The sequence below is a fragment of the Panthera uncia genome, chromosome A2 (assembly GCF_023721935.1).
Source record: "Panthera uncia isolate 11264 chromosome A2, Puncia_PCG_1.0, whole genome shotgun sequence".
NCBI lineage: Eukaryota > Metazoa > Chordata > Mammalia > Carnivora > Felidae > Panthera > Panthera uncia.
The window spans coordinates 151804115-151815376 of NC_064816.1; the positions used below are offsets into that span (position 1 = coordinate 151804115).

Genomic DNA, 11262 nt, shown 5'->3' on the forward strand with positions numbered 1-11262 from the left:
GGGGAGGGGCAGAGAGGGAGGGAGACACAGAATATGAAGCAGCTCCAGGCTCTGAGATGTCAGCACAGAGACCGACGTGGGGCTCGAACCCACAGACCATGAGATCATGACCTGAGCTGAAGTCGGATTATTTTAATAAAATACTTTGTTATAAAATACAGAGTATGATGATAAATGCTAGAGATAGTAAAATAAAAGAAATAGAACAAGACCAGATTGAGGATTGTGTGGAAATTCCCCTGTCCAGGAAAAACTTAATTCTGTGGACACGTAGACATCACGATCTGTTTGTGCAAGGAAGTGATGGGGAAACATTTGTATCTCCTGAGGGATTTGGAGGGAGTGGGTAGGAGGGTGGAGCTGTAGAGGTGGAGTCAGGAAAATTCACAAGGACGCCCTGTACTCCATGACATAGGTGATGAGGGCAAGTGTCAGTGTGAATGACACTGGGAAGATAGAGGATATGTAATAAAGGAAACAAAGAAAGAGGATTTCTCTCATGGAGTGGGGAGGAGGAGGGAAAAGTCCAGCAAGAATGTGTTTGGGGAGTGGGAGAACTTTTGCTGCACTGACAGAAATGAGGGCATCAGGAGGGATCCTGTGTAGGGGGAGATGAGTGGAGGCCTTGGTGAGACATTTATAAGATGTGCATTATGCCTTTGGGGAAAGCATCTGGACCTTCCAGAGGGGAGTCCAGGAGATAAATGTAGCACTGAGGCTGAACTGCACACAGTTGATCACAATTATTTTAGTTAGAAATTACAATCCCTTCAGGGGGAAAAAACAGAATAGTCCAGTTGGTGAGCACAGAACTGACCAGACTCTCACAGCAGTGGAGTGGGAAAGTTTGGAGAAATCCCCCAAGAATGCAGATGAGAGATAACAGATCAGAGGCAAGCACAGGATAGAGTCAAGAGTCAAGAGTTTGAAGCAGCAAAATAGTTGATGCTGTTACAAGTTAAACAGCGAAAATCACATGAAAGCCCATGTATTTGGCCACCAGTGGTTTTTAAGAGTATAATTTCTATGGCTTAGTAAAGGTGAAAACCACATTTTGATGGCTTAAAGGATGAATGTTATGAGGAAATAGTGACAGCAAGTGGATAGCAATCATTTGAGAACTCTGGATGTGAAAGAGGAAATAATTAGAATAAATAGCAAAGGTTTCTCTCCCCATATTGAGAGGTTGTATGTTTTTTTTAATGAGGGAAAAGTGGTCAATGAGGAGCAGGAGAAACCCCTGGCTGGCAAAGAGAGGGAATAAATGAAGGAATAAGATCTTCTTTGAAAGAGATAGATGAAAGAGATACAGAGTATAAAATCAAAGGTTAGATCCACTATTAAAACAAAATAATGGATATCTGCCCTGATTCAGTCATTAGTATAGGAATATTGGATCTTCAGCTCCTTTTAGTTGGCCAGTATTATCCACATTGTGCCATTGAAGAACCATGAGGCTCAGGGGTATCTGGGTGGCTTGCTTCAGGTCCCAGGAAGCAAAAGAGAATGGATTCAGAGCAGATCACTCATTTGTCACGAGACAAGGACTGTAGTAGAGAGATGTGCAGGGTGGGCGAGAGGAGCAGAGTGAGTCATGGGCTGGCTTGTTCTCCAGGCAGCTTGTAATTGCAATGGTGGGAGGGCAGTGATGTGATGACCATCTGTTCTGTGTCTTTTTCATCCACATGAGCTCTAAGTGTAGGGAAACATACTATTCACTTTGAAATCCCAGCATTTAGCAGCAATGTCACTTCACAAATGTTTGCCAAATGAATGGAAAAAGAAATGTCTACTTTCTGTTGCAGGTTTGTTCAAATCCAACATTAGTGAACAGATTTTTTTCTTGAGGTTTTAGAATTAAATCTGAATGTCACCTTTGAGGTAAGTAGATGTTGTTTTGGTCTGACCATGATGGAAGGAAAGTAAAGTGAGGGGTGGTGGTGGAAGGATCATGATAGAGGAGTTGAAAGGCAGATCAGGGTTAGAGGAATATGCCAGCAGAGTTTATAAAAATGTATGTGGCTGAAGCATGAAAGAGATGGGCATTTGGAGAACTGCTTATTTTGTTTCTTCCTTTATCAGGTAAGAGTAGAGGCATAGAAAGTCTTGCCTTTCTCCTCTCTGCTCACAGACCCTGGCAAGACGCTTATGGGTTCTGCTTCTGCCTTCATGTCCTCTTACTGCCCTTATCCTTTACTTTCTCTTATTTTGTATACCACAAGGAAAGGAAAGTTAGGGAATGGACAGACATGGAGTCATAATGAGCATGAATCAATCCTATAAGAAACTTTAAAAAAATTTGAACAGTTTCTGTTTAATGTTCAAAGTTGATATTGTAACATGTAGTTCTACTTAAAGAACCCTTCTGGGATGAAGGAAAACACGAAAGAAACTCCATTTCAGCGTACATCTATGTATATTTGTGCATATATTCTACTCTGCCCTGGTCAATGATGAACATTTGCTTCCCTTTCTGCCTTGTAAATAGAAAGCCAAATATCCATACTCTCATTTCCTTTATTTTGAGCCCATATGCAGAGGTAGAATATTAAGAATATCAAGTTAAAAAGAGAAAAACAAAAAGAACAAGATATGATCACAATTACCTTTCCTTTCTGATCTCACTGAAGACTGAAGAGATCAAGGCTATAAAAAAGAACAAAGTGTTCCCAGGTCCTCAGGGTGACCAATCATCCCAAAGCCCTCAGTTCTATTAAAGAATGCCTCCAGTTTCATTTATATCTGAGTTTGTGGAGGTTATACATGGGAAAATCCTGTTTGCTATTCTATCTACTCCAAGGCAGAGGTTATGTTACTACTAATATTCAGACTACTATCAAACTTCTATTACCAGTACAGTCCATAAAGTACTTTCTCCAAAGTTACCTACATTTCAGCTTGAAAGTACTTGAGGGTTGCATAATATTATCCTTTTTTGTACATAAAATTTTGTTCCTAAGCCACAATAACAAAGCTGCTAAATAAAACCATATTACAAACCTGGTTTCTCTAGTTCTAGATCTTTCCACAGTCCCTGATTCTTCCCAAAGAGTGAGTTCCTGCCTCTTGTAATAGATTTATCCATTTTATCATGATGAGCCTAGTTGACATATTTAAGGTAGTGTTTGTAAGTTTTCAACCAGATTTTTTTCATTATCATTTTACCTACTACTATCACCTACCAAACTCCCCTCACTCTCAATCTGAGGTTAGTTGGCAAAGATGTGAGCTCCTAAAATTGCAGTGCATTATCTCCAGGATTTAACTGGGTCTTCCTGAGACCGCCTCATGTCCTTTTAAGGTGCTGGGCTGCCTCTGGTACAGAATAGATATATGTTGGAATAAAGCCTATCATCTTGGCCCACAAATGGTCTTAAACATCTGATTAAAGCTAGCCAATTGTATATAAAATGAACTCATAAAAAGTCATTTTTATAATTCTTTGATTCAACCACTTCTCTTGTTTCTGACTCTCTTTGCAGATTAACAATCTTCACATTTTTAAATGGGAATGGGTAACCAGACTTATGTGAGAGAGTTCATACTCCTTGGCCTGTCCAGTGACTGGGACACACGGGTCTCCCTCTTTGTCCTCTTCTTGATCATATATATGGTGACAGTGCTGGGGAACTTTTTCATTGTTCTTCTGATCAGACTGGACAGCCGACTCCACACTCCCATGTACTTCTTTCTCACCAACCTCTCCCTTGTTGATGTCTCTTATGCCACAAGCATCGTCCCCCAGATGTTGGTGCATCTTCTAATAGAACATAAAGCAATCCCATTTGTGAGCTGTGCAGCCCAGTTATTTTTCTCCTTGGGCTTGGGTGGGATTGAGTTTGTTCTACTGGCAGTGATGGCCTACGACCGCTATGTGGCTGTGTGCGACCCCCTGCGATACTCGGTCATCATGCATGGAGGGCTCTGTACTAGGTTGGCCATCACATCCTGGGTCAGTGGTTCTCTCAACTCTCTCATGCAGACCATCATCACCTTTCAGCTGCCCATGTGCACAAACAAGTATATCGATCACATATCCTGTGAACTCCTAGCTGTGGTCAGACTGGCCTGTGTGGACACCTCCTCCAATGAGATCGCGATCATGGTTTCTAGCATTGTCTTGCTGATGACACCCTTCTGCCTGGTCCTCTTGTCCTACATCCAGATCATCTCCACCATCCTGAAGATCCAGTCCAGAGAGGGAAGAAAGAAAGCCTTCCACACCTGTGCATCTCACCTCACAGTGGTCGTCTTGTGCTATGGCATGGCCATTTTCACTTACATCCAGCCCCGCTCCAGCCCCTCTATTCTTCAGGAGAAGTTGACCTCTCTCTTCTATGCCATTTTGACACCCATGTTGAACCCTATGATTTATAGTGTAAGGAATAAGGAGGTGAAGGGGGCCTGGCAGAAACTACTAGGGCAGTTATCTGGATTAACGTCAAAACTGGCAACTTGATGAATCCTGAGCATTAGCTAGAGAAAAGAGCTTTGCCTGTGTTTTCTCCCACTTAATTCAGATATGGCAGGCATCACCTGCATTGCCCTGGCAACCAGCAAGGAGATGCTGACACATGTACTGGTGATGCTGGGTAGGAGGCTGGAGGTTGGGTTGGGGTGTGGGCTGTGGGTATATTTTTATGTCACAGCAGCATGTTCAGTGGAGTTAAGCACTGTTGTAATAGAACTTCCCACACTCTCTCAGTCTCCATTCATATGGCCTGAGGGTAATAAGAAGAAAAACATTTACTGCTTTGATTTGTCATATTGTTTGTAATCATGGGCCTAATCATGGATCTTACTTTGGACCACTGGTTCTTATTTATCCAAATTTTGTACAAGGTAATTGTGTTTCTACTGGGAACTAAAACATTTTCATATTTTCGACTCACTTAAAAATAATGTGTGACGTATAAAGCCACATCCAGTAACTGTGAGTCACTGTTCTAAGAAGAGAGATGCTCTCAAGGCTGTTAAGATGGCTTTGTGCTGGACCTGCTACATGTGCTCACAGCATCTCATCTGCCTGATGAAGGTACCTCAGTGGAGGAGCATCAACTGAACGTCTTGTTTTGCTCCACAATCACTATGGAAACATTAGACAGGGGTGGGGGGTTGCCTGGGTGGCTCAGTTAAGAACCCCACTGTTGATTTCAGCTCAGTCATGACCTCATGGTTCGTGGGTTCAAGCCCCGCGAAGAGCCAAGAGCCCTTTGCTCTCTTCCAGCAACTTAGCTTGTTTGGGACCACCTAAAAGGTTTTCCAGATCTTCATTTTTCAGGAAGAAGAAATGTTAAGAATGGGCTTCTCAGATATGTAGAAACAGATGAGTATAGTTTTATATTCCATGTGTTAAGTTTTTTATCTTTTTCATTTTATAGACTTTTTTCCCCTCAAGATTGTCTTTTCTCAGAAATTTAAATTCTCATTAATTAATACAAGTGAATGCCTTGAGACAACAGACATTCCTCATTAGTAGCTGTTTGTGAATGGCATTCTCAGTATAAGGGAGGAGAATACTGTTGATTCAGGGGCAAAATAAAATGATGTTCTTTTTTTTTTAATTTTTTTTTAACGTTTTTATTTATTTTTTGAGACAGGGAGAGACAGAGCATGAATAGGGGAGGGTCAGAGAGAGGGAGACACAGAATCTGAAACAGGCTCCAGGCTCTGAGCTGTCAGCACAGAGCCCGACGCGGGGCTCGAACTCACGGACCGTGAGATCATGACCTGAGCCGAAGTCGGCTGCTTAACCGACTGAGCCACCCAGGCGCCCCATAAAATGATGTTCTAAATAATAAGGCCATTAAATAAAACCTTTTTAAAAATTTGGATCCTAAAAAATATCTGAGAATTAAAGTCTTATTCATTATTTAATAACCATAAAAACATCACTGAGGTATTTTGTAAAAAACAAGCAAATCCCTAAATATGTATACAAATTATAGTTCAAAAGAATCCAAGTAAGATCCATACGTGGCATTTTCTACTATGTCTCTGAAGACTCGATTAATCTATAGGTTCACCCTACATTTCCTTTTTTCCCCTTGGAATTATTTGTTGAATAAAACAATGTTGTTTTTCCCAGGTGGATTTCAATGCAGTTTGGATTTTTTTAAGTGTGGTTTTGCTTGTTCCATTGACCTTGTATCTCCTGTTAGATCTGAAGGCTTGATCAGATTTAAATGTATTTCGTTTTCTGGCTAGATTTCTCAGATGGTGGCATGTACTTCTGTCAAGAAGGACACAGTGTTCAGTTTCTCTTTTCTAGGGTTTACTGCAATTATTAAATTGCCTAGCTCAGGGTTTCTCAATAGCAGGGTTTCTTAATGTCTATTGACATTTTGGGCTAGATGGTTATTTCTTGTGGGGACGATTCTGTACATTATAGGGTATTTTTCAAATTCCTGACCTCTACCCACTAAATGGCCATTGTGCCCCCTCCCCACCTACTTCCAGTTTGACAACAGAAAAATCTCCAGATATTACCAAATGTCCCCTGGGATGGCTAAATCACCCCTAGTAGAAAACTACTCACCTAGTTTCATTAATTTATTAGGGGTTTCAAGGCGGTGGTATTCTATCATCCCTTTCTCTTTAGTATTTGTAATACTTATAGATAGAGACTTCCTCCTCATTACTGTTTTATCTTCCTGAGATCTAGTTGGTAGAAGAAAGGAAGGCAGGATACATTTTTTATTTTTTCCTTTCTTTACCACTTTTTAAAAATACAACAAAAGAGATGTTTAAAAAATCATGATGAACTCATCAATGTAAACTTATTTGCTGTATTATTACTTGTCGCAATTATTATCCCTATTGGTGTTCAAATAGTCCCATATTTATTGAGTGGGAGTCCTTCCTTTTGGTAACAAATCACAAGTTTTGCAGCTTAAAACAACACAAAATTATTATCTTAGAGTTCTGGAGGTCAGAAGTCTGAAATGGGCTTCACTAGGCCAAAATCTAGATGTCCAGAGGCTGTATCCTTTCTGGAGGGCTAGAGAAGAATCTGACTTCTTGCTTGTCCCATCTTCCTAAGGGAGCTTCCAGTCCTTGGCTCATGCCTCCTTTTTCCACCCTGAAGGTCAGCACAGCACCTTCAAACCTCTCTCCGACTCTAATTGTACTTCTATCCTCACATGTCTCTCTCCTGACTCTGAGCCTTTCTCCTTGCTCCCATACAGATCCTTGTCTGGGATCACACAGATTATCCAGGATGATCTCCCCACTTGAGCATCCTTAATATAAATGCATCTACTGTTTCCTTTTAACACGTAGGGCAGGTTCTGTATATGAATGTGAATGAATAACATTCACAGGTTCTGAAGGACATGGGCATCTTTAGGGGTCATTATTCTGGCTACCAAAGAATCTATTCAAATTGGCTACCTAGTTTTTTCCCCACATGACACTAGTGTCTTCAACAGTTCCCTTATTTCTGGTGTGATACAATTTCACAGGCCCATCTTTTACCTTTCTTGCATTATAATTGGAATTATTTCTCCAAGAAGTACTGGCTCCTTTTGATGGGATATGGAATTTAGAGAGCACAGTCTGAGAACTGTGTTCTTCCAGAGGTTTATGGTTGGTTCTGCTATAGGCAAGATGGATGGTCCGTGATGATTGTAATTGAACTGGTCTTGGCTAAATAAAATCCAGTATGTTTAACCCATAGATAGTCATCGTTGTTGTCACCATGAGCACTGGTGTGCTTGGGAAATAAAGCTGACTGACTCCTGAGGTGTGCCTGTATTCTTGTCCACATGGAAACAGAGAACTTCCTTTGTCATGAGAAATCCTACGGAACACATATACGTTTATTCTTATTTCTTCCTTAAAGCTCTGTGTCCTGGTCCTCCAAATGTTGTCTTTTATTTTGAGGTAGAAGATTATGCATGGCCTTTAAATCAGTGCATATCCTGGCTTCTGATTACCTTCCTGCCATGCAAATTTATGGTGAAATGTACCATATAAAATCCCCCCCATTAAGAAGAGCTCTTTTTTCCCTGGTCTTTCAGGGCCACACCTTCTCAGTTAAATAGTTACAGGGATTATGTAGAAAGGCCATATTATGGGTTGACGGCTCAGTGGCAGGGTGACAGGAACAGGCACAATGGGAGTATAAGTCAGCTGTTTATAACGGTTGTTGGAGTCTTCAGGGTCTGCTCAGGCTAGTCTCACATATACTGCTTTAGGATTTGTTCCTCAAAGCCAGTGTTGATGGACAGCTCCAGGTGCATGGTGACCTGGTTTCTCATAGCCAGGCATTCCTGTGGTCTGTTAGGTCCCAACAGCAAGTAAGAATTGTTTCTCAAAAGAACAGCTAACTTGAAGCACTCGACTGGCTCAGTCAGAAGAGCATGCAACTCTTGATCTTGGGATCATGAGTTTGAGCCCCATGTTGGGTGTGGAGATTTCTTAAAAATAAAATCTTTTTTTTTTTTTTTTTTTTTACAAAAAAGAACAGATAACTTGACAAAGAGACATTTCCTCCCCAAACCTTATAGACCAGCACTTTGATTCTCCAATCAAGCCATCCCACAGTCTGTATTCAGCATTTCAATCTGCCATAGATATTTCAAGGATCAGTGGAAACATGGGGTCATAAGGACCAAGTAGAAGATTGTTTACACTGCAGACAAACCATCTGGAGAGTTTCTCTTGCACTGCTCTTGAAATTGGCATTTGTGACACCCTAATCTGATTGGCCTTCTAATGGTAAGCCCAAAATGGACAAATATGGAAAACACTGAGTCTTGAGGAACAACAGGTACAGATAAAGAGTAGATTGCACTGGTGTTCTCACAATAGAAGCTTCAAGACTGGATACCCAGACATTAGGCCTTGATGACATAGTTCATTGATTAAAGAAGTTCTTTCTTTATATGACATAATATTGTGGATATTGACTTGATATCCCACTACATGGGCTGCAGTGAAATGAGTGTTTATATGAAATATAATGTGTTCTCCACCTGTGTCTGAAAATATTCTTTGTACTATTTATTTCTTGGATAAGAAGCAAACTGGCTTTAGAAGCAGACTGGACCTCCAATCTGGGTCAGATTCTTTGGTCTGGTCTGTTGAGACTGAAGACCACATGGCTGGCTATGGGGTCCTTCACCTGAGAGACACTGAGAGGAGGAAACGATCAAGCTAAATGCTCCTCACTGTGTAGTCATTTGCATGATTTCAGACTTCTTACTATCAAGGGCTTCTATGGGGTTTGAATATTCTAAATATCCCTTTTAAAATATAGAGGTCTGAAATAAAACATGATCTCAAATGTAGTCTAATCAAGTCAGAATCCAATGCATGTGGCAGAAACTCGCTATTTGCTCCTAAACTCATTTCCTCTACTTCACGGTGAGTTCTAACTTCTGAAATGTAGATGCAAAGAAAGAAAATATACCATTTCCAGGCCTGACCTGTTGAAATCTCCCAACCGCCAGCCTCCATTCTTCACTGTTTTGCTCTGAAGTCACCCCCATACAGGGGATCCGGCACAGGACTCTGGGGGCTCAGAGGGCAGAGGAGGCCTGGATCCTGAGTCATTGACCAGATGAGATCTAGCCATACCAGTGTCACCCACATGAGAATTTGTATAATAAGAAATAAATTTTATTGTGTTATGCCATGGTTATTGGGAACTGTTTGTTTCAGAATCTAGCCCACTTTGAATAGTATAATGAGGTTTTTATTTTAATATGATCACAAATCCCTGTGTACATCTAATTAGTACCCTGCTACTTAAAAATAACAAATGATCTTTGCCTTCAACCAGCTCACAATCCAATCAAATTCTAGTAATTTGGACTTCTTCGTAATTATTCCTAATGTGTTTAAGATTGCTTTGGCTTTTTAAGTTTTAAGTAGATACCAAGTATTGAAATATGATCATTGAAAACTTCACGTCTTTATCATATAAACTGATGTTGAGCCAATACTCCAAATTCCTTACTATTTGATTTTTTTTTTGTGTGCCTAAGTGCTATGCTAGGATTAATAAATAACGAAGACTAATTCCTTATTTTGTTATTGAGGTATAATTTACCTACAGTAAAATGCATTCTTTTTTGTATAGAGTTCTGTGAGTTTTAAAAAATTTACACAATCATGTAAGCACCACCACAATCACGACAGAAATTTTCGTCATTCAAACATATTATTTGCCCCTTTTAGTCAGTCTATTTTCTGAACATCATTTCCGGCCAACCACCAATCAGATTTCTTTGTCTATTGCAAAATATCATGTAAATGGAATCAGGACACAGTCTTTGAGTCTGACTTCTTTTCCTTAGCATAAAGCATTTGAGATACATTCATATTTTTGATGTTATGGTGGTACATTCTTTTTATTTGTAGAGTAATAGTTTAATTGTATGGATATACCATAGTTTTTTGTTTACTTTTTATTTTATTTTTTCTATTTTTGTAATTTTTTAAAATTTATTTTTGAGAGAGAGCGAGCGAGCATGAGCAGGGGACAGGCAGACAGAGAGGGAGAGAAAGAATCCCAAGCAGTCTCTGCAGGGTCAGCACAGAGCCCCATGTGGGGTTCAAACTCACAAAACCGTGAGATCATGACCTGAGCCGAAATCAAGAGTTGGACCCTTAACTGACTGAGCCACGCAGGTGCCCTGATTTACTTTTTAAAGTACATTTGGATTGTTTCTAATTGGGGGGAATTATGAACAAAAACTGTTGTAAAAATTCAAGTACAGATTTTTGGGGTGAACGTAAATGAATTCAATTGGGTGAAAAGAAACCCAACATAGGAGTTCTATGGCCAGGTTGTTATAAGAGTAAGTTTTATCTCATAAGAAGCTACCAAACTTTTTTAAAAAGATGGCATTTGCATTTGCACAAGCAATAATGAGAGTCACAGTTATACCACATGATTGCCAGTGTTGGCTAGTGTCAGCTGCTCTCATTTTAGCAATTCTAGTAGATGGGCAGCAATATTTCACTGTGGCTTTAAATTGCATTTCTTGAGGACCTTTTGTGCTTTTCAGCGATCTGCATGTTTTTGGTGGGATGTCTGCTTGTGTCTTTTGCCCGAGTTTCACTGGGTTGTTTATTTTCTTACTATTTAGTTTTGAGAATTTGTTAAATATTCTACAACAAGTCTTTTGTAAGATACGTGTTTTGCCAGCATCTTTTCCCGGTCTCTGGCTTGTCTTTTCAGTCTCATAATGGTATCTTTCAAGAAGCAGAAGTTTTCATTTTAAACAAGTCAAATTTATCCATTGGTTTCAT

At 40.1% G+C, this 11262-nt stretch overlaps 1 protein-coding gene across 1 annotated transcript; it reads left to right on the forward strand.

The window, feature by feature from the left end:
• Positions 1 to 3490: 3490 nt before the first annotated feature.
• LOC125930251 (olfactory receptor-like protein OLF3) lies at positions 3491 to 4459 on the forward strand. Its single transcript, XM_049642022.1, has one exon. It carries the CDS (start codon positions 3506 to 3508, stop codon positions 4457 to 4459), a length of 954 nt encoding a protein of 317 aa, XP_049497979.1. The 5' UTR covers positions 3491 to 3505.
• Positions 4460 to 11262: the final 6803 nt, after the last annotated feature.

What these genes read in the sequence shown, in the direction of transcription:
- LOC125930251 (XM_049642022.1), top strand. Translation starts at nt 3,506, where the DNA reads ATGGGAATGGGTAACCAGACTTATGTGAGAGAGTTCATACTCCTTGGC.